This window comes from Artemia sp. Qi Xiang Cuo, chromosome 20 (assembly GCF_049724085.1).
Source record: "Artemia sp. Qi Xiang Cuo chromosome 20, ASM4972408v1, whole genome shotgun sequence".
NCBI lineage: Eukaryota > Metazoa > Arthropoda > Branchiopoda > Anostraca > Artemiidae > Artemia > Artemia sp. Qi Xiang Cuo.
The window spans coordinates 11,236,573-11,259,792 of NC_142813.1; the positions used below are offsets into that span (position 1 = coordinate 11,236,573).

The 23,220-nt window shown below is 36.2% G+C and overlaps 1 protein-coding gene across 1 annotated transcript in view; it reads left to right on the forward strand.

The window, feature by feature from the left end:
- The first annotated feature begins 1,133 nt into the window (after positions 1-1,133).
- The window catches only part of LOC148939863 (uncharacterized), a 44,351-nt gene continuing 22,264 nt past the window's right edge, over positions 1,134-23,220 (forward strand). The window contains exons 1-2 of the mRNA XM_089106391.1: positions 1,134-1,272; positions 16,314-17,690. Coding sequence (XP_088962517.1) covers positions 1,224-1,272; positions 16,314-17,690 — 1,426 coding nt within the window. The 5' untranslated portion in view covers positions 1,134-1,223. The remainder of the gene's footprint in view (positions 1,273-16,313; positions 17,691-23,220) is intronic.

Consider the following 23,220-nt stretch of genomic DNA (forward strand, 5'->3'; position numbering starts at 1 on the left):
GGTGAATATTTGTCCAAGTTACTTTTTACTTCCATTTTTTTATCACAAACTATTTGATAAGATTCTCTTGTGACGAAAGTTTTGTGAACCCGTTCATTTTATTGAGTTGAATAGGACACTAAAAATAAAGAGAGTAAATTTGAAAGCTGGATAGTAAGTTTAAATTTTGTTTTTCTTTTGCTATTCTATATTTTTTTAATGTTTGAAAATTTAAGGGATTTAAGTTCGACGGGAAGTCTTTTCCCATTCTGGAAGAGGTACATTTTACATGACCGGTACAAAATCAAAAAGTGGTACCTTTACAGGCAGGATGATTTTTGAGCTTATCTACTCCTTCTGTAAACTATGTACAGGCATAGGAAATTACATAAAGAAAAGTCTAGATCTGTTATAATCTACGGAAGCAACAAATCTTTCTGTAATTTTGGCTTTAGTTTGATTTTCTTTTAAGATTAAATGCATAATATTTAAATATATTATTGGTTAGAAAAATTGATATCTCTGTCAGGAATCCTTGTCTTTTTAAATTTACTGTATTTTGTTTCATTTTGCAGGCAATTTAGTTGCTCTTTTTATTTGAGAGTTTTTTCCTAAAGTATTTAAAAATGAATTTATTCCTACGAAAAAAATATGCTGAAATATATTCCCTGTCACCCAACCATCACTGCTAATTTGGCGTCTGCCCCCCCCCGCCTAAAAAATTCCCTGCCGGCACCCTTGTTAGCCCTAGTCTTATTTGTGGTAATTTCTATGTTTTTAAAGTTTGAATTGGTTCCAGGATATAAGGGCCTAAAGCCCCCCCCCCCCTTAGAAGTACCTGCCGTAAAAAAAACAAGTCTGTGAGCACACGTTCTACAATTTCCATATTTAATTTAATGATTGTTTCAATTGTTAAAGGCTGTTTACAAAGGTATTATTATCACTGCACTTATTCGAGACATAAATAAAAGACAATTTATGACCCACATTTGTTTCGCACAACTGCGTGCATTTCTTCATGACTAATGCATTTTAAACTGCTTAACATAATTGCCTACAACAGTTATTCGCCATCCAAGGTACATCGCCCGCCGTGCCTTTTTTAGAAAAGACACAAGAAAAAAAGAAGCTGAGAGATTAACCAATCAGAAACCAGCAATTTGTGTATAGTTGTTTTTCAGGTTGACTCTTGCAAAAGCTAATTTTTGGTTTAAGCTGAAATGTGAGCTAGTATATTTAAAACGATGATTCTTTTGTTATTAGCCGGATGTTTCTGTATTTCTGTCTCTGCTAGTAAGTAGTAATAAAGTTATGATTAATTTTCAAATAAAAAAACCCTTGTATAAGACTTGTTTACAACTTATGTATGAAATCTTGACGATTGTCGCTTGTCTTAGAGTAGAAAGGACTTTATAGCTCTTTTTCAAAAATTAAAAAAAAAACACTTCCATAAATATAAGACGGAAAGAAAAATAGGCATTTTTGGTACTTATTACGAATCCGGTAAACACGCGAAAAGTGAAGTTTGGTTAATGCTAATAAAATAAAACAAAGTAGGATGAAAATATAATAGTTTATGAACAAATTTGGGCTAAATATTTGCACATTAGGGGGGAGGGGGGGGGGGGGTTTAAAGCATAGCATATATTAAATGCGCAACCTAACCTAACCTAGGTACCTTTTTTTGCCGCTTCAACCCCAAAAAACTAAAGTTTAAATCTTTGTCACGGAGGAGCAATATCTCACAAGGCAACGAAAACTTGTTTTTCATATAGCTTCTTTGAGTTTTCGATGCAGTTTTTCTAGCGTGTTTACCGGATTCTTAACAAGTACCGTATTTTTTAATTGGCACAAACAAACGAGTGTGCCAGAAAAATCTTGAGGGGGTGCGGTCCCCCCGGCCCCCTTGATCTGCCCAAATGAAAACAAAAAAGAAGTAGTATTACTAATAATAATACTAGATACTAATTTTCTGAAAAGCAGGGAATAGGTCACTGTTGCCAGGCGAGTGTCACCGATGCGCCCAACGTCAAGTTGCAAATATAAATTATGCAAATAAATTATGCAAATAATTGTTAAGAATATAAAGGCTATTTTTACGGCTAATATTAAAGCATTTCCACTTTACTATGCAGAGGTCGCCACTTTCTTTTTCTCACATTAGCTGTTGAGGCTATGGGTCTTGTTGGCCTAAGCTTCTGTTTTGAATATCCAGTCCTTGTTTAATTAAATTTTTGGCCCGTGTTAGTCTTTGGCCCGTGCGCAATCATGCCAACATGATGAGAGAATGACGCAGTATTTACTAAATCCCATGGCTTGAGTAAATATTTGTGAATTATAAAAAAAAGAGATCAGAAATGAGTTTTTGACAGGGAGATTATTCCATGTTTTCTTGTTTTACATTATAGTCAAACTTTTAAATCAACACAGAATTTGCCTTGAACTCGTGAATAGTTTTGGTGATTAGAGCTGCTCGGGCTAATAGTAACTGAAAATGTGTAGAACAGAATTTTGATCAGAATATATGCGTCAAAAGAATACGGTTTTTGTGATGATTCCAAATCTTTGAAATCGGTCAAGTTCCAAATTTTCTGTCAAAAGTTATAACCTGGAGATAATCTGCGGGATAAAGGGGTGAACATCCTCTAAAACTATGAATCTTGATATATATATATATATATATATATATATATATATATATATATATATATATATATATATATATATATATATATATATATATATATATATATATATATATATATATATATATATATATATATATATATATACCATCAGGTTCATTGTATCAAAGAACCTTATTCCAGAGGTTTCAAATCCCCATACACAAAAATCAATTTGCCCCCCTTCTCAATACCTCGCTCTTCACGCTACAGTTTTTCGGCACTTAAGAAAAAGTTACTTATTGTTCTAATTAAGCGACCCTTGTGTTTCAGTAGTTATTTTTAAAGAATTGGGACAAAATTTTAACTTAAGTGCTAAGAGTGAGGTGTTGAGGAGCGGGCAAGGCAACCCCCCCCCCCCCACATATACATAATAGTTTCTGTTCGTTTCAAGTTTTAATGTCGCTCCTTATTTTCAGTTGAAAAAACTTGTTTTTTTTTAATTTAATATCTGATAGTTGTTTTTTAATACCGCCAGGATACCTGGCTCCACCTCCACGGAAAAATTCCCCTCGCCACAGAAATTATTCCCTGGACATTTAAATCCTGGCGAAAATTTAACCCGGACAATTACCCTTAACATCTCCACGCCTAAAATTGAATCGGTAAAGAAAAAGCAAGACATAAAGAGCTTTCGTAGGCCTATAGGAGTTCTGGCAAATTCACCATGCGTAAAATATCCCCTGAAAAGTTCACCCCCTAGAAACTTCCCTCTCCATGTAAAATTTTTCCAGTGTAAAATCCTCCCAGCAAAAAATTTTCTCCCCTCCCCAACCGAAAAATGTATGTATATTCCCAATAACAAAGAAAACGATATATTAATTTTATAACTTAAAAAGCTTTCCCCAGGGCTGTAAGGGGTTATTTTATCTATAAAGACATAGTTATTGGGCCTTTAAAGTATGCTGAAGAAAAAAGCTATCTCAAAATTTTGATCGGACGATTTTGGGAAAAAGGTGGCGTGGGAGGGGGCCTAGTTGCCCACCAATTATTTTGGTCACTTAGAAAGGGCACCAGAACCTTTCATTTCCATTAAAATGAACACTCTTTCAACGGTCTAGGCCCACTGGGTCAATACGATTACCCCTAGGGGAAAAAACAAACAAAAAAAAGAATAAACACGTCTCCCTGATCTTTCTTCTGGCAAAAATTACAAAATTCCACATTTTTGTAGATATTAGCTTGAAACCTCTACAGTAGGGTTCTTTGATACGCTGAATCTGATGGTGTAATTTTCATTAAGATTTTATGAATTTGAGCGGGTCTTCCAACCTTTTTTAGAAAATCAGGCAAATTTTCTCAGGCTCGTAGCTTTTGATGGGTAAAACTAAACTTAATGAAACTTGTATATTAAAAATCGGCATAGTAATTCAATTCTTTTGATATATCATTTGGTATCAAAATCAGTTTTTTAGAGTTTCGGTTACTATTGAGCCGGGTCTAATGTTATAGATCATACCACGAACTATTTGATTGCCCATCAAAATCCAAACAGAGATCATTGAAATATGAAATATTTTGTTTTTCTTTCGCTATTGTATTTTTTTTTTTAATGTCTGAAAATTTAAGGGATTTAAGTTTGAGGGGGAGAATTGTCCTGTTGTGAAACAGGTACAATTTACATGACTGTTATAAAATCAAAACGCGGTATATGTGCTGGAAGGATGATTTCTTTAAGTATCTCTACTCCTTCTGTAAACTATTCTAAGGCGTAGAAAATTGCATAAAGACAAGTCTACATCTGTTATAATCTAATGTATCTAATCTAATGTTATAAAATTTAATGTAGTTTGTTTCATTTTGCATGCAATTTAATTGCTCATTTTATTTGAGAGTTTTTTTCCTAAAAGTACTTAAAAATAAACTTATTCCAGCGTAAAAAAAAATCCTGAAATATATTCCCTGTCACGCAACTACCACTGATATTTTGGCATTTGCCCCCCCCCCCTGGAGAACTTTCTGCCGGCACCCTTGTTGAATGCCCATCCCTTGTCAAACTGAACTAGGCAACCTTTAGCCCAAGCGCAATAAAGCTGATGGATGAATAACACAGTTTTCCCGTGGCTTAAGTAAATATTATTTTTAAACAACGAGATTATATAAATAAAAAAATTGTATTATTGTAAATAAAAAAATGTTTGTTCGTTACCGTTGGGCCAAAATGTATCCCGTTCATAGTTATAATAATTAGTCTATTTTCCACTCAGGGGCGGATCCAGAATTTTTTTAGGGGGGGGGGGGTGCAAAGTAGGTTGATCCGATAAACTTGCGTTAGGAGCAAGTTTATTTAACGTAAACTTGCGTTAATTAAGTAAATTACACTACTTTTGACTACGTTAGGGAGGGCATGCGCCCCCCTCCTGGATCTGCCTCTGGTTCCACTTTCAAAGCTAGGTTTTTATGATTGGAAAATCATTTAGTAAATTAAAGTAATGTGTTTGAAATCAGGAAATTTGAAAGTGGTCCCTCAGATCTGTACCTTCTCTTTCTCTCTTTCTCTCTCTCTCTCTCTCTCTCTCTCTCTCTCTCTCTCTCTCTCTCTCTCTCTCTCTCTCTCTCTCTCTCTCTCTCTCTCTCTCTCTCTCTCTCTCTCTCTCCTTCTCTGAAAACTACTCAAACTGTTTCATAACCAAAGAAAAACAAAGGTATGGCACTCCAAAAATCCTATCGAAAACCAAGCAAAAAAAGCAAAAATTAGTATATGACGTCATTTTAGTAGAAGGCAATTGTGAGGGTCGATGGCCTGAGTTGACTACTGTAGTGAATAATGCAAGTGGAGGGAAGTAACAGCCTGTTGCTTGCGTAGCCCGAATTGAACCCAAAATGCAAGGAATTGGATATTATAAGTAATATATATTCTTCCCAGTTTATCTCATGTCTTTTCAACATAACCCTTGTCTTCTCTCATTAGTCATCGTGAGATGACGTACATGCAGTTATAATTTTTTTTTTTTTTTTCAAAATTAATGATATCTGAGCTAGTTCAGGAACTGTGTAATTTGTGGTTTTAATATGACTTTGATACAAAGTTGGCATGCTTGTCAGTTTAGCTTATATCATATTTAGCAGATCAGACTCAGTCAATTTAGTATATAATTACAGTTTAATTCCAAATATACGGAAAAAATCGATAATCGCCAAGTGGGGTTGGATTTTGATACAAGGAACTAATACGGGTAAGGGGTGTTCTTCAGAGCCAAAATTTCCTTAGGTAAAGGTGTTTTTTCGCATGAGTTCTTTTAGTCCAGGACTTTTAGCTCAAAAAAGTGTCGAACCCGGACAAAATTGCAATATAAATGAAAATGGTACTAAAATGATCAGAAAAAAATTCTGTACAACATACTAAAAGTCCCCATAAATCCGAGTGGGGCGAGTACCCGAAAAACAGGAGAAAAGGGGGAAATGCGGGGGAAAATGGGAAAAATGCCGAACATGCCCAGAAAATAGTTTAAAGTGAGTTTTCTGAGGTTTTCACACACGCTGATTACGAAATTGACATCTAAAATTCAGTATAGAAAAAGAGTACTACGGAAAACGGGGGAACAGTGGAAAGAGGGGAGAAAAGAGAAGAATACAGGGTAGGGGTAGAAAGCGGTTTGAAAGATATTTTCTGGGGTATTCCTATCTGGTAATTACGAAATTGAGAACTAAAATTATATAAAAAAATTGATTAACATAAAACGGGGAAATGGGGGGGGGGCGGCCGCGCGGCCAGAAGGGGAAATATACAGGGTAGGGGAAGAAAGCATGTGGAAATGTTTACAAATGTTAATACAGGAGATCTATAGAGGTTCGGCTACCTCATAGGTTCGGAAAAGGCAAAAAAAACTCGAGAAAGAAATACGGAAAGATACTGAAATTACTTTATTCCGTATTCCTCGCCGTTATCAACAAGCGCGTGGGTTAGTCAACATAATCCTGTTCTAATTCGACATTCCGTAAGAGAAGCAAGGTAGACTAGTCACCGCGGAGTTCCAGTGCCGACGACAAAACCTATCCTGACGGAATGACATCTAGCGGATCCAATAGTCCCCAGTCTGCGTGGATGCTTACACATGTGACATGGTAGCAGGATAAATCAAGGTACGACGAGATTTTTTTGTTAAGTCAAGCATAATTTTGGGTATCGGCAACTGTTCTTTCAGTACTAAGCCAAGTTTAATTCATTATTTTCCCTGGGTGCCTGAATTCATGGTTATAGTTGCGTTTTGTCAAGATTTTGTCAACGAACTGTGCAGTTATCCGCCCGCTTTGTTTGAGAATTCTGGCATAATGCGTCAGCCAGACAAACCTGCACTAGCGAAAGCAATATGGAAAGAAGCGAAAATGGACTCGATTCACCACCTGCCAGTGTCAGATCATGTCACTGTCGTTGACAGAGGTTGGCTGCTTCAGCAAGTACCTTGGAAGATTGGTGATACTTATGATTCAATCTGTGACAGCTATGTTAGCTTCGTTACTCGACGCTGTACCTCCCCTACTGTTGTCTTCGATGGATACAGCACTGGTCCAACCACGAAAGATGCTACCCACAACCGACGGTGTAAGGGAAGCCAGCATCAAGTGATCGATTTCAGTTTAGGGATTAAGCTCCAGAAAAAGAAGGAAGACTTTTTGAGCGACTCCCAGAACAAACAGCGAATTATAAGCTACATCGGTGAAAAACTCAGAGCCAAAGGATTTGAAGTCGTCCATGCGAAGGATGATGCTGACTATCTAATCGTGAAAACTGCCGTAACGAATGCAGGAAACTCTGAAACAATATTTCTTGGCAACAACACTGATCTTCTGATTCTACTCTTGTATCACCTCCCGCCTATTGCAAAAACACTTTACTTCGAATCGTCAACGAACGCAAAAGAAGCGATAACACGGTTCTGGTGCCTCAACGAAGTTAAAAAAAAAATGGGAGAAGTATCCAGGCTACTTCTGGTAGGGCATGCACTCTTGGGATGTGACACGACCTCACGAGTTTTCGGACTTGGAAAGCAAGCTGTGCTACCTCTTTTGAAGAAGAGCGAAGTGTTCAGAAAAAAATGCGAAGTGTTTCTGGATGAATCATCGTCTAAAGATGAAATTGTGAAAGCGCGTGAATATCTTCTCCTCAGCTTGTATAAAGCACGACCAAACGAAAATCTCACTAAGCTGCGACATCGAATTTTCTTGGAAAAAGTTTCTTCGTCAAATACTACGGCGTTTGTTAAGCCTGAAAGGCTTCCGCCAACCGAAGCTGCAGCTTCATTCCACTCCCAGCGAGTGCGCCTCCAGGTATCCCGTTGGAAAGGGGAACCAGCTGACCTCGACCCGGCTGACTGGGGTTGGGTCCTCAGAGACCATAAATACTCACCTGTGATGACCGGTTTGTTGCCCGCACCTCAGGCTCTTTTGAGTGTCGTGAGATGCAACTGTAAGACAGGCTGCGAGACCTCGCGATGCAGCTGCAAGAAAAATGGATTAGCGTGTACGTTCGCGTGCGGAGAATGTCAGGGTATCAACTGTTTGAACAGGGACAACGAGATTGTCGAAGACGAGGAGCTCGACTAGTGACATCAATGCTGTGTTTTTCAAGTCAACTCTACTGCCCTAAAAAGTGCAGACTTTACCTATAGTTACTGAAGTTCTTTTTTAGTTTTTTATTCAACGACATTGCCTTCGAAAGTGCAAATTTTAGCTATAATATCTGAAGTTTTGTACTGTAATCAGTGCCAAGCGGTTGTTTTCTTTATGTTTAGTAATTCAAATGGTTGTAAGAAATGTCTGTGATTCAAGAAAGTAAAAGTTTGATACTTAAGCGAGTTATTTTGTCCATAGGCCTACTTATTAGCCATTAGCAGCTGGCTCAGGAGTCAGGCTTCCCTTCCCCTTTTCCGTTACTTCCTCCAGTTTTGTTCGGTTTTCATGGTTCTCGTTTTCTTTCCTTCATTTTAGGTGTCAGTTTCGTGATCAGCAGACAGGAAAACCCCAGAAAACACATTTCAAACTGATTTCTACCCCTGACTTCAATTGTCCCTTTTCTTCCCCTCTTTCCCCCTTTTCCCCCGTTATGGTGGGGCTCTTGTTCTTTATTTCATTTTAGATGTCAGTTTCGGGATCAGCAGATAAAAAGACCACAGAAAACATATTTCAAAGTGCTTTCTATCCCAACCCTGTATTTTTAAATTTTTTCCCCTCGTCCCCCTGTTGCCCCCCTTTTCCGGAGTACTGTTTTTCTAGACTGACGTTTAGAGGTGCTGTTCATATTCAGAGTAAGGGAAAGCCCCAGGAAACTTACGGTGAATTATCTCCTTGGTATTCTCGGCATTTTCCCCAATTTTCCCCGCATTTCCCCCTTTTTTCCTGTTTTTCGGGTACTCGCCCCATTTAGCGGGAGGAGGCCTTTTATTTTGGTTTACAGACTTTTTTTCTGATCAGTTTGTTAGCATTTTCGTTTATATTGCAATTTTTTCCGGGTCAAACCCTAAAAGTCCTGGACTATTTTTACTTTCTCGATATTAGAACATGAACTGAAGAATAGGCGTGACTAATGATGACGCTTCCATAAATAGAACTCGAGCAGTGATTATTATGTAAATTTTGATAATGATAAGGCTGAAAACGTCCTTTTTTATAACTTGTATTCATTTGCAAAATGTATGACGCGGGCATTATGCATTTTACATATTTACGAGTAATAACTCTTAGTCATGCACAAGGCCGTACCCAGGATTTTTTTTTCAGAGGGGGTATTACTCAAATATTGTTTTCTGGGGGGGGGGGGTACACACAAAAAAACTCAAAAAACGTATACAAAATCTGTTTATATCCATTTTTGTAACGTTTTCACGACTGAAACAAATATTTCGGGGGGTTCAAACCCCCCTAACATCCTTCTGGGTACGGCCTTGGTCATTCAGAACATGAACATAAGGGGCCCTAGCAATTTCAACATTTTGTCCAAAATTTCCACATTTGACCAGATGTTTTGTCCGCTGTGTATAAGTCCGTTTGATCAAGATTGCGAAATATTCTTTATTTCGAAGCCTCATATTATCTTTTTTCTATCAGATATCTAGGTCCTAAGGTTTGGAATTCTCTTCCAGAGAGCATTCGGGCGGCGGAGCACCTTGGTTTATTTTTGAGTAAAATGAAAAACTTTCTTTTGGATCTTGGTTCATAGATGTTTTTTTCTTGCATTTTTATTTCCATGAGAGAGATTAGTCGTAATTTGGCTGTTTTGTTTCTCTTTCTATTTATTTTGTTTTGTTTGTTTGTTAAGACAGATATATGTGGCTGCCTAGTACTAAGTCCTTTCATGTCTATGTGGGCTGCCACTTGGATTGAGGGTATGAGTTACATAATTCTACAACTGAATAGACTTAACTAAACTTTATTTAGTAATATTTACCGCGACTTATCCATAAAGCAGTAAATAAAACGGTACTTGTTTAGAATCCAGTAAACACGTGGGAAAGACCGCATCGAAATCTCAAAGATGATATATGAAAAACAGGTTTTCGCTGGATAGTGAGGTATTGCTCACTCCATAACAAAGATTTAAACTTTAGTTTTTTGGGGTTGAAGGGGTAAAAAAGGTGACTAGGTTAGGTTAGGTTACGTATTTAATATATGCTATACTTTACCCCCACACCCTAATGTGCAAATATATAGCCCAAATTTGTTTCTGAACTATTATATTGTTTTCATACTTTGTTTTATTTTATTAGCATTAACCAAACTTCACTTCTCGCGTGTTCACTTGATACTAAATAAGTACCAATAAAACTTTACAAGGCTTTCATTTTTTGGTCTTTTAAAGGACAGGAGGGAGTAGCGGCTCCCCCAAGGCCCGCATCAGCCACCCGTGCTCCATCAGCTACCCGTGCTGCCTCAGCTACCCGTATCGTAGGTTTTATTGTTATTGAGGAACAGATCTGATTAAAACTACATACAATAAAGGTCTGTTTTGTCATCAATAGGGGGGGTCTCTTATAAGTTACCTATACTCTTTGAGGGGGCCACGTAGAGATGATTTCAAGAAAAAAAAAGACCTTCTTTCTTACGCAGGTTATGAAGATGGACCCTCTATCTAAACCTATATGAACCTTCTTTCAGCTAACCTAGTCTTCTCATGCCAACCTAATTTTATCAATCACGCTAATTAAATCAGTTATTCCTATTATTACACTGGAAAAAAATGCCCAGTGTTGCCAAACACTAGATGGTGTTGGTAGTTTATTTGTCAACCCTAGCACCAGTTTCCACTCTTATAAGTTACCTATACTCTTTGAGGGGGCACGTAGAGATGATTTCAAGAAAAAAAAAAGACCTTCTTTCTTACGCAGGTAATGAAGATGGACCCTCTATCTAAACCTATATGAACCTTCTTTCAGCTAACCTAATCTTATCATGCCAACCTAATTCTATCAATAACGCTAATTAAATCAGTTATTCCTATTATTACATTGGAGAAAAATGCCCAGTGTTGCCAAACACTAGATGGTGTTGGTAGTTTATTTGTCGACCCTAGCACCAGTTTCCACTCTTATAAGTTACCTATACTCTTTGAGGGGGCACGTAGAGATGATTTCAAGAAAAAAAGACCTTCTTTCTTACGCAGGTTATGAAGATGGACCCTCTATCTAAACCTATATGAACCTCCTTTCAGCTAACCTAATCTTATCATGCCAACCTAATTTTATCAATCACGCTAATTAAATCAGTTATTCCTATTATTACACTGGGAAAAAATGCCCAGTGTTGCCAAACACTAGATGGTGTTGGTAGTTTATTTGTCGACCCTAGCACTAGTTTCCACTCTTATTAGTTACCTATACTCTTTGAGGGGGCACGTAAAGATGATTTCAAGAAAAAAAGACCTTCTTTCCTACGCAGGTTATGAAGATGGACGGACCCTCTATCTAAACCTATATGAAATCTTTTATGCCTCTAAAGCAAATTGAAAACAAAGTAAAAATTATTTATTTTGAAACCGTTGCTGCTTTTAAAAATCTTCTGTAAAATATGACTATGCTATGGTTATAGTTGGTCAAGGAAGGTGAAGTATCAACCCACATACAAAGTTGAAAGGAGGCTCTTCCCTGTGCCTCTGGAGGTATGCTACTGGATGTATATTTGGTACTGTTTTACAAAGCGGTAAGCACGCGAAAAGTGAAGTTTCGTTAACGCTGATGAAATAAAACAAAATAGGATGAAAACATAATAGTTCAGAAACAAATTTGTACTATATATTTGCACATTCGGGGGAGGGGGGGTAAAGAATAGTATATAATAAATACGTAGCCTAACCTTGCATAATCAACCCAACTTAGGTACTTTATAGTCCCCCTAAACCCACAAAAACTAAAGTTTAAATATAGTTCCCAGATGGAGAAACCCTCTGTAACGTTCATATTTACTCAGCGTCTCGTATTAGTACTGGGTTTTATCCTCTCTGATTTTCAATACAATTGTCGCGTGCTTACCGCTTTGTAAAACAGTAACATATTTTTCACCCAACCAATCAAATCGTTTGAATTTTTACTTTTTTCTTGAAATCATCTCTACGTGCCCCCTCAAAGAGTATAGGTAACTTATAAGAGTGGAAACTGGTGCTAGGGTCGATAAATAAACTACCAACACTATCTAGTGTTTGGCAAAACTGGACATTTTTTCCCAGTGTAATAATAGGAATAATTGATTCAATTAGCGTGATTGATAAAATTAGGGTAGTAATAAGTGACTGATCTCAGTTCTTGACTAAAAAGTGATTACAAAGCTTGACAAAAGGGCAAGTGGCGCCAAATACTTGGTGGTGCTGATAATTTTTTTGTCGACACTAGTGCCAGTTTTCGCTCTTATAAGTCGCCCATTCTCTGAGCCCCCTTGTAATCATCTACTATCTCATAACAATTATGCCCACATGCAAGCCGTACCTAGAGGTGGGGGGGGGGGGGGTTAGGGGGTTTGAACTCCCTCCCCCCGAAACGTTTATTTGACTCGTAAAAACGTACTAAAAATGGATATAAATAAATTTTGTTTGCGTTTTTTGAGTTTTTTTGTGTAACCCCCCCCCCCTCCTCCCCCGAAAAAAAATCTTTGAGTAAAACCCCCTCCGAAAAAAAATCCTGGGTACGGCCTTGCCCACATGAAAAACCATTCATATAACCATGAGCAAGGCCATGCCCAGGGGGGGGTTAGGGGGGTTTGAACCCCTCCCGAAATGTTTTTTTGACTCTTAAATACTTAACAAAAAGGGATATAAACAAATTTTGTATGCATTTTTTGAGGTTTTTCGTATAGCCCCCCCCCCCGAAAAAAAATCCTAAGTACGGCCTTGGTCATGAGCAAATGTCGTAAACGTACAGCAGTACAAAACTTCTGTGTAAGAGCATTGCTGATTCCAATTACCTTTGTTGAGACCGAACTGTATAAGTAGGCTACAATTAACCTTTCAAGGGGGGTTTCGCTCTCTAAGTGAAAATAATGCTGGATAAAAAAAAACGAATTAGTAAGCCGTTAAGACATTAAATCTCTGTCCCTCTGTAAGTGAGGAGTGACTCATGCCAATTGTAACCAAACTCTGAAAAAGGGGCTTTGATTACTATAGACACACGGTACTTTTGTAGAAAGCGTTAAGTGTGCAACAACTGTATTGCAAAGATCTTTATGAAAACAGGTTTTCGCTGCCTTGTAAGGTATAATCAAATGGTTTCTCATTGCGGAAACCATATTTAAACTTTATTTTTTGGGGAATTTAGGGGGAATAAATGGCACCTAGGTTGGGTTACGTATTTAATATATGCTATGCTTTACCCCCCCCCTCTAATATGCAAATATATATCCTAATTTCGTTCATAAACTATTATATTTTCATCCTATTTTTTTTTTTTCATTAGCATTAACGAAACTTCAATTTTCAGGCACTTACAGCTTTGTACAAAAGTACCAGATACACTGTGTCGGCTTTGTATCGTGCTTTTAAATATATAAAATCTATCAAGTTTAAAGTTACCCATCAGAACCTTTGATCCTGAGAAATTTTCAAAAAAGGATAAAACGCCCGTAAGAAGATAATTGATACTTGGAAAAGAACTTTACTGCATAGGTTTCAATCCCCTATCTATAACAGTGTGAATTTTTTTTTCCCAAAAGTATGAATGAATACATGTTTATTTGTTTTTTTTTCCAGGGGTGGTTATATCGAACCAATGGACCTAGACTATCGGGATAGGGCTCATTTGAGCTGAAATTAAAAGCTCTAGTGCCCTTTTTAAATAGGAAAAGTAATGGCGCCACAGAAAAATGGCTTTTCGGTCATTTTGTATTGCGAAACAACAATTTCGGTTGAAAGGTCAAATTCCTATCCTGTAAAAATGATGGGACCGCGAAACTATTAAAAACTGTATTTTGAGCTTCCCAATTTCAGAGGTGATAATGCCGTGCGCTGGTGTGTTCTTTCCTAAGGACTCATGCAGTCCGTACTAAATAAACAGTTAATTTAGACTTTAAAGCTTCATTTCACCCAGTTGATTTATTTGAGGCGTCATAAAATTATTCAGCATCGCATATAATCGCGCGTCAGCCATTACGTAGGAGTGGCTGTTGATCTTTGTGTAGGTGGGGAGTGCCTGAGGTCCCAAAAACTGCATTTTTATGTCAAAATTATCGAACTTTTGTGACCCTTCAGATAATTAAAGAAGGAAGAGTGATAAGAGGAAGGGAGGGGGGTAATATTTAATCTAAGATTTTGTTTCATTCCAGAGAAAATTTTATGAGTAAGCCTTTAATGTAGCCGCTGTGGAGGGATAGCTGCCTTATTATTGCAAAAATAACTGTAACAAAAAATTATATTTCTAGGCTTACACACTGAAAAGTGTGGGGGGGGGAGGTGGGGCATCTTCAGTACTGGCAGGAAGTTTCCTAGGGGGAAGTGGCAAGTGTTAGCCGGAACATTGTTTTTAACCAAGATTTAAATGGGAATAATTCCAATTTTCCTTTTTCTGTACATTAATCTTTCCTCTGGCAAGAAATAAAGAATTCCACATTTTTGTAGATGGGAGCTTATAAACCTCTGCATTGCATTCTCTGATACGCTGAATCTGATAGTATGATTTTCAATATGATTCCTTGACTTTTTGGGGGTATTTCCCCCTTTTATAAATCAGGCAAATTTTTCTCAGGCTTGTAACTTCTAATGGGTATCATTAAACTTTAAGAATTTCATGTATTTGGAATAAGCATGCAAAGCCAATTTTGTTGATGTATCTAATGTTATCAAAATTTCGCTTTTTAAAGTTTCAGTTACTATTGAGCCGAGTCGCTCCTTACTTACACCTCTTTGCCACGAACTGTTTGATTTTTAAGGTGATATTCATCTCCTCATGCCAGCTTGACCCCAACGAACACACCGAGAGACGGGGTTTGTTAGTATTTAATTAAACTGAAAAGTACATAGTATTTAATATAATAATTACTAATATATAAAATTAAATTAGATCAAAATAATATATTAATATCAAACGCGGACATGGGTATCAGGACGCCGACGGTGGAACCCCAGGACTCAGAGATCATTTTGGAAAATCTTGCCTTCGTGATATTTTTGCTTCCGTGCTCTTTTTTAAAAGAATAAACTAAACATGCAGACTTCAATACCAGGCAATTTTCATTTCACAGAAGCAGACAAGGTAATTGTGTAACATGAAGAGCTACAGGTTAAATAATTAAGTTCGATCTTCTAGAATGTGCTGCTTCATTAAATAGCAATTAAATTTACTGTAGCAGATAATCGTGAAACGTTCAATGAACTCACTGTATTTTTATGATTACCTAAGCGTCCAATGATTTTTTTTTTTTCAATTATTATCGTTTCTTACATATTATTGATTTAAAAAACTTTCTACGAAATGAAAATTTTCAAAGAAAAGTAAAGAGCTATTTTGAAACAAAATCAGCACATATAAAGTCAAATATTTTTTCAAACGTAAAACAACCAAAAAAATAACCATAGATAAATAAACGAAACCTAAAACGAACAGAAATAAATAACCGAATCAAACTCAAAACGAGTAGAAAATAAGGTGAGTGGTGCTGACGCCCGTCCCCCATGCCTTCTGAAGACCAGACATAATTTGCACTTTACTGAAAAAAAAAATGAATGTGGACTGACAGTTTAATATACAAATACTGATATTTATTCCTTAAAGTCTTGATAATTTTGGATTTTGTAAAGTTGAAATAGTGAAAAATTTAAATATATTTTTTTCAGTAAATTGTAAATTATGTTCTAGCTTGTTCTAAGCTTGTTCTAAGCTATGTTCTAAGCTTGTCACGAATATCCTTTTCTGCATTAAAATCTGGCTTTGGAAGCATCGAACAAAAGGCTTGAGAGTCCTCATTTTCATTATTTAACGGAAACTTGAAATGAAACCTACTTTTTTAAAGTAATTTAATTTTCAAATTTTAAACAGGGTATTTACAGTCATTTGGAAGTGCAAATAACTTTTATTGATAAAAAAGAAACAATTATGTACATTGTTTTATGGGCTGTTTTGTTGCTTGTTTAAAAATAAACAACTACCATGTATAGTAAATAATAAGTGAATAATTATAAATAAATAGTTAACATGTTGAAAATATAAATAATTAAATAAAAATAATTATCTTTTTCAGACACAGAGATAAAATGTACAAGCGCTGGTTACTTTCCTCATCCGACCGATTGCACTAAATTCTACAGATGTGTTGACTGGTTTGGAAATGGCAGAAGAATCAGCACCTTTCATTTTGACTGCCCGTATGGAACGATCTACGATCCAAACCTATTTATTTGTAACCATGCTGAGTGGATTAGCCCTCCACCAAGTTGTGCAGGGGGGCAATTGATAGTGCCTGGACCTATAAATATTATTCCTGATCTTGATTATGATGTAGAGCAGGAAAAGGATAGCTCAGACAGTCTTACTGAAATTGATCAGGAAGACAGCGATGCTAAGAAAGATGAGTTTCCAGAAAATGAAAAAGATAATGAGAGTAATTCTGAATATGGAGAAGTAGCGGCAGTCGATGTTTCCCAGGAAGGAGCATCAAATCAAGAAACAGAAATAACCGATGCTACTAAAAATGAAAGCGAAGGCTCTCAGAGCCCCTCTGGGACACTTTCAGAAAATTCCGAAAATCAACAAATACAGCTGGAAGAAGGGTTCAACGAGATAGTTGCACCGGAAAATTCAGAGGAAATTCTAGGTGAAAACAGCAATGCTACGAGCTCTGTAGGAGACACTGAAACTACTGCCCTTACCTCTAATTCTTCGACTAATACGCAAGGAGAAGCAGCGGAGAAAGATGAAGAAATAGTTGATGTCAATGAAGACAAAGAAGAAGACTCTCAAGTACAATCTGGGACAGTTACAGAAGATTCTGACAGTCAACAGAAACAGCCAGTTGAAGAGTTCAATGAAGCAGCTACACCAGAAAAATCTGACGAAACATTATCGGAAAACAACAGCAATACCAGCTCTGAAACATCTTCTGTAGGGGGAAATGAAACCACAGATGCAGAGAAGGCTACAGAGCGTCCATCTGGGACAACTTCAGAAAATTCTGACAATCAGGAAGAGCAGTCAAAAGAAGAATTTGATGAAATAGTTGCGACCATCGTATTCCCGGGTGAATCAGAGGAAACACTCACTGAAAACAGAAATGATACTGATTTTGCAGTGTCGTCCGCTCCAACTACGGAAAAAAATCAATTAACGTCACCCACAGCAATGATTAATGGCACTCCTACTAGTACAACTCCAAATCTTCAACCATCTACGGAGAGTAGTCGGCCAACAAATAGTTCAGCAATAGTTTTAGGACCTGGGGACTATCAGACAATATTTCAACTTAATTGTGGATCAAAACAGTTTTTAAGACTACCTACAGCCTGTGACAGATTCTACAAGTGCTATTGGATAACAAGCGAGAGCCGATTGGGAATTGATTTGTTCCAGTGTGATAGAGGTCTTTTATTCGATGATGTAAGAAAGAGATGTGACAAGCCAGGTATGATAGTATTTTATAAATCTGTATTTTTATTTGTGACCTACATACGACTGAGAGGCTAGAGTGAGGTAGACCGGGCGGTTATGATGGCTTATACTCTTGAAGGGACCCGTAGGTTTTTTTTCAGTATACCCTCATAGGGTGAAATACACCAGATTACCAAGTTTTATTAGTAGTCCTGAAATCGTCAATATCGTCTTAATAAATTTCTAAATGTAGACGTTCTTCCACTGGGCTATACGTTGTTAAAAACGTTATTGTCTTCAATATAAAAAGTACGATGTTCATGGCAATATACCATGGTGTTTCGACAGATGATTGTAAATAAGGAGAAGTTATAAATAAATTTAGAAAATTTCCCCCCCCCTCCAAAAATATCCATATATTTCTCAATAACAAATACTATACGTAAGCAATGGGCAAATTGCACAACTTATATTTCTCTCCCCCTTTGGCTGTGGGGGGAGGGGTTATTTCATCCCCAGAGCAATAGCTACTGGACTTTTCAACAATGCTTAAACAAATGGCTATCTTGAAATTTTTATTGGATGTCCTTGAGGGAAAAACAGCCATAGAGGGGCTTGCCCCCCCCCAATTTTTCGGGTGGACTTAAATATGACACTAGAACTTTTAATTTATGTTCAAGTGAGCTCTCTCTTGATCTTCTAGGGCGATACGATCGCCCTTGAGTAAAAAAAAGAATCCGTCATCTTTCTTCTGGCAAAAATACATAATTACTCATTTTTCTTTATAGAAGCTTGAAACCTCTACAGTAAGGTTCTGTAATATGTTGAATCTTGTGGTGTGGGTTTCATTAATATCACTTGACTTTTTGTGATTGTTTCCCCCTTTTTCAAAAATCCGGCAAATTTTCTCAGGCTCGCAGTTTTTGATGGGTAATATTAAACTTAATGAATTTTATTCATTTGGAATCAGCATAAAAAAGGATTCTTTCGATGTATTAATTGTTGTCAAAATCCTTTTGTTTTAGATTCGATTACTATTGGGCTGTGTCGCTCCTTTTTTACAGTTCGCTACCAAAAACCATTTGAAGAGCTTTATTAGGGGGAAAGACAGTATTTTGAAAAAGCACCAGTTTTGAGAATATACGGGGGAGCGTTAGCTTTACCCAAGACACTGTTTAAGAAGGCTGCGGCATCGCAGCAAACATTTAAGTTAGTAGTCAAGAGTAGTAACCTATCTAGTACTTTCACCAGTGATTTCAGGGGTGTTATACTCCATATGCACCATATACACTACAGTTTCACGTACACAAGCCTGAGGCATGGATATGTGTGTGTACTTTAAACGAATTGGGGTTACCAGGGTCATTTGCAAAGAGGTATCATTTCTATAGAAGCTATAGTAATTTGAAAAATCATGTGGATTTTGCTTGAAGGTAGATACTGTGCGTACGGGCCCGTACCAAACTGGTTTTTCTGTTAGGTAAACATGTCATTACACTCTTTGCCAAGAGATTAAACCAGTATTGTCTATAAATTAATTTAATTTGGTTAAACTTCCGATGGTTAAGAAAGCGTAACAGGTAATTAAAGTATGAGAAATGGGATGCTATAATTAGAATGATTTTAAGTTGAAACATTGTGACGTAAAAATAACTCAGTTATTTGCTTGCGTGTATAGGAATTCCAGTTTTATTTGCTTGCTTGTATTTTGTGTTAAAATAAGTAGTTTTTATATATTTTAAAAGAGCTTTAAGGGGTTTGAGAGACTCAGTTTCCTAATTCAGTGTGATTTTAATTTAATTGATGGTCTTTAAAAACGTAATATTTGTGTTAAATAATTAGTTTTTCTATCTATTAAAAGAGCTTTAAGAGGTTTGAGAGACTCAGTTGCCTAATTCCGTGTGATTTTTCTTTACTTGATGGTCATTAAAAACGAATTTCTTGATTTTTCAAAGTTAATTTTTAATTTCTTTAGTTGAAATGCAAGAGTCGGAATATTTCAGTAGTGTTTGGTTGTGGTTTACCTTGTCACAGTTACATTTTCTTGATTTTTCGAAGTTAATTTTGAAATTCTTTCGTTGAAATGCAAGAGTTGGAATATTTCAGTAGTGTTTTCTTGTGGTTTACCTTGTCACAGTTACATTTTCTTGATTTTTCAAAGTTCATTTTGAATTTCTTTCGTTGAAATGCAAGAGTTGGAATATTTCAGTAGTGTTTGGTTATGGTTTACCTTGTCACAGTTACATTTTCTTGATTTTTCAAAGTTCATTTTGAATTTCTTTCGTTGAAATGCAAGAGTTGGAATATTTCAGTAGTGTTTGGTTGTGGTTTACCTTGTCACAGTTACATTTTCTTGATTTTTCAAAGTTCATTTTGAATTTCTTTCATTGAAATGCAAGAGTTGGAATATTTCAGTAGTGTTTGATTATGGTTTACCTTGTCACAGTTACATTTTCTTGATTTTTCAAAGTTCATTTTGAATTTCTTTCGCTGAAATGCAAGAGTTGGAATAGTTCAGTAGTGTTTGGTTGTGGTTTACCTAGTCACAGTCAACATATATTGATAATTAATTTAAAAAAAATAATTTATTTAGTTGAAATTCAAGAGTTGTAATATTTGAGGATTTTTTTGTTGTTGTTTTCCTTTTCACAGTTACATTTTCTTGATTTTTCAATGTTCATTTTGAATTTCTTTCATTGAAATGCAAGAGTTGGACTATATCAGAAGTGTTTGTTTGTGGTTTACCATGTCACAGTTACATTTTCTAGATTTTTCAAAGTTCATTTTGAATTTCTTTCGTTGAAATGCAAGAGTTGGAATCGGTAAGAAGGGGGGGGGCGTTTTTTTCATTGTCAAGGTTAGATTTTCTTGATTTTTCAAAGGTCATTTTGAATTTTTTTCGTTGAAATGCAAGAGTTGGAATATTTCAGTAGTGTTTGGTTGTGGTTTACCTTGTCACACCTACATTTCCTTGATTTTTCAAAGTTCATTTTGAATGTCTTTCGTTGAAATGCAAGAGTTGGAATATTTCAGTAGTGTTTGGTTGTGGTTTACCTTGTCACAGCTACATTTTCTTGATTTTTCAAAGTTCATTTTGAATTTCTTTCGTTGAAATGCAAGAGTTGGAATATTTCAGTAGTGTTTGCTTGTGGTTTACCCTGTCACAGTTAAATTTTCTTGATTTTTCAAAGTTCATTTTGAATCATTCAAGAAACGTGATTAAACACGTTTTTAAACTACATGCTATTTGCTTGCCTTTCCTTGGCACATTTCCAAACGAGCGGGGATTCCCCGCTGGTTCCTACACATTGCAAAAAAAGTGAGCAGCACGAAAACTCCATATTTTCAACCAGACTGGTTTTTTAGACAACCCACCCACAGAGATGACACACACACATAGAAACGAGACACGCACAGACACGACACACAAACAGAGTCATAGTGAGAGAGATATCCAAAAAGTTGGGTTGACCTAGGTTCACTTAGAGTGGCGCGCCACTCTAAGTGAACCTAGGTCAACCCAACTTTTGGATATCTCTCTCACTATGACTCTGTTTGTGTGTCGTGTCTGTGCGTGTCTCGTTTCTATGTGTGTGTGTCATCTCTGTGGGTGTGTTGTCTAAAAAACCAGTCTGGTTGAAAATGTGGAGTTTTCGTGCTGCTCACTTTTTTTGCAATGTGTAGGAACCAGCGGGGAATCCCCGCTCGTTTGGAAAGGTGCCAAGGAAAGGCATGCAAATAGCATGTAGTTTAAAAACGTGTTTAATCACGTTTCTTGAATGATTTAAAATGAACTTTGAAAAATCAAGAAAATGTAACTGTGAAAGGGTAAACCACAACCAAACACTACTGAAATATTCCAACTCTTGCATTTCAACGAAAGAAATTCAAAATGAACTTTGAAAAATCAAGAAAATGTAATTGTGACAAGGTAAACCACAACCAAACACTACTGAAATATTCCAACTCTTGCATTTCAACGAAAGAAATTCAAAATGAACTTTGAAAAATCAAGGAAATGTAGCTGTGACAAGGTAAACCACAACCAAACACTACTGAAATATTTCAACTCTTGCATTTCAACGAAAAAATTCAAAATAAACTTTGAAAAATCATGAAAATGTAACCGTGACAAGGTAAACCACAACCAAACACTACTGAAATATTCCAACTCTTGCATTTCAACGAAAGAAATTCAAAATGAACTTTGAAAAATCAAGAAAATGTAACTGTGACAAGGTAAACCACAACCAAACACTACTGAAATATTCCAACTCTTGCATTTCAACGAAAGAAATTCAAAATGAACTTTGAAAAATCAAGAAAATGTAACTGTGACAAGGTAAACCACAACCAAACACTACTGAAATATTCCAACTCTTGCATTTCAACGAAAGAAATTCAAAATGAACTTTGAAAAATCAAGAAAATGTAACTGTGACAAGGTAAACCACAACCAAACACTACTGAAATATTCCAACTCTTGCATTTCAATGAAAGAAATTCAAAATGAGCTTTGAAAAATCAAGAAAATGTAACTGTGATAATTTAAAACATAAAAAAACAATTATTAAATAATCCAACTAGTGCAATAAAACTAAAGAAATACAGTATGAACTATTAAAAAACAAAAAAAATTAACTTTGAAACTATAAATAACTACAAAAAACTACTGACATATTCAAAATCTTGCATTTCAACGATAGAAAATCAATATTAACTTTGAAAAATCAAGAAATTCGTTTTTAATGACCATCAAGTAAAGAAAAATCACACGGAATTAGGCAACTGAGTCTCTCAAACCTCTTAAAGCTCTTTTAAAAGATATAAAAACTACTTATTTAACACAAAAATTTCGTTTTTAATGACCATCAAGTAAAGTAAAATCACACGGAATTAGGCAACTGAGTCTCTCAAACCCCTTAAAGCTCTTTTAAAAGATATAAAAACTACTTATTTTAACACAAAATACAAGCAAGCAAATAGCACGGGAATTCCTATACACGCAAGCAAATAATTGAGTTATTTTTACGTCACAATGTTTCAACTTAAAATCATTCTAATTATAGCATCCCATTTCTCATACTTTAATTACCTGTTACGCTTTCTTAACCATCGGAAGTTTAACAAACGTAAATAAAGTTATAGACAATAATGGTTTAATCTATTGGCAAAGAGTGTGATGACATGTTTACCTACCAGAAAAACCAGTTTGGTACGGGCGCGTACGCAAAGTATATACCTTCAAGCAAATTCCACATGATTTTTCAAATTACTATAGCTTCTATAGAAATGATACCTCTTTGCAAATGACCCTGGTAACCCCAATTCGTTTAAAGTACACACACATATCCATGCCTCAGGCTTGTGTACGTGAAACTGTAGTGTATATGGTGCATATGGAGTATAACACCCCTGAAATCACTGGTGAAAGTACTAGATAGGTTACTACTGTCCAGTTCATGGTATTAAGGTATTATATAGGGTATTAAGAAGGCTGCGGCATCGCAGCAAACATTTAAGTTAGTAGTCCAGTTCATGGTATTAAGGTATTATATAGGGTA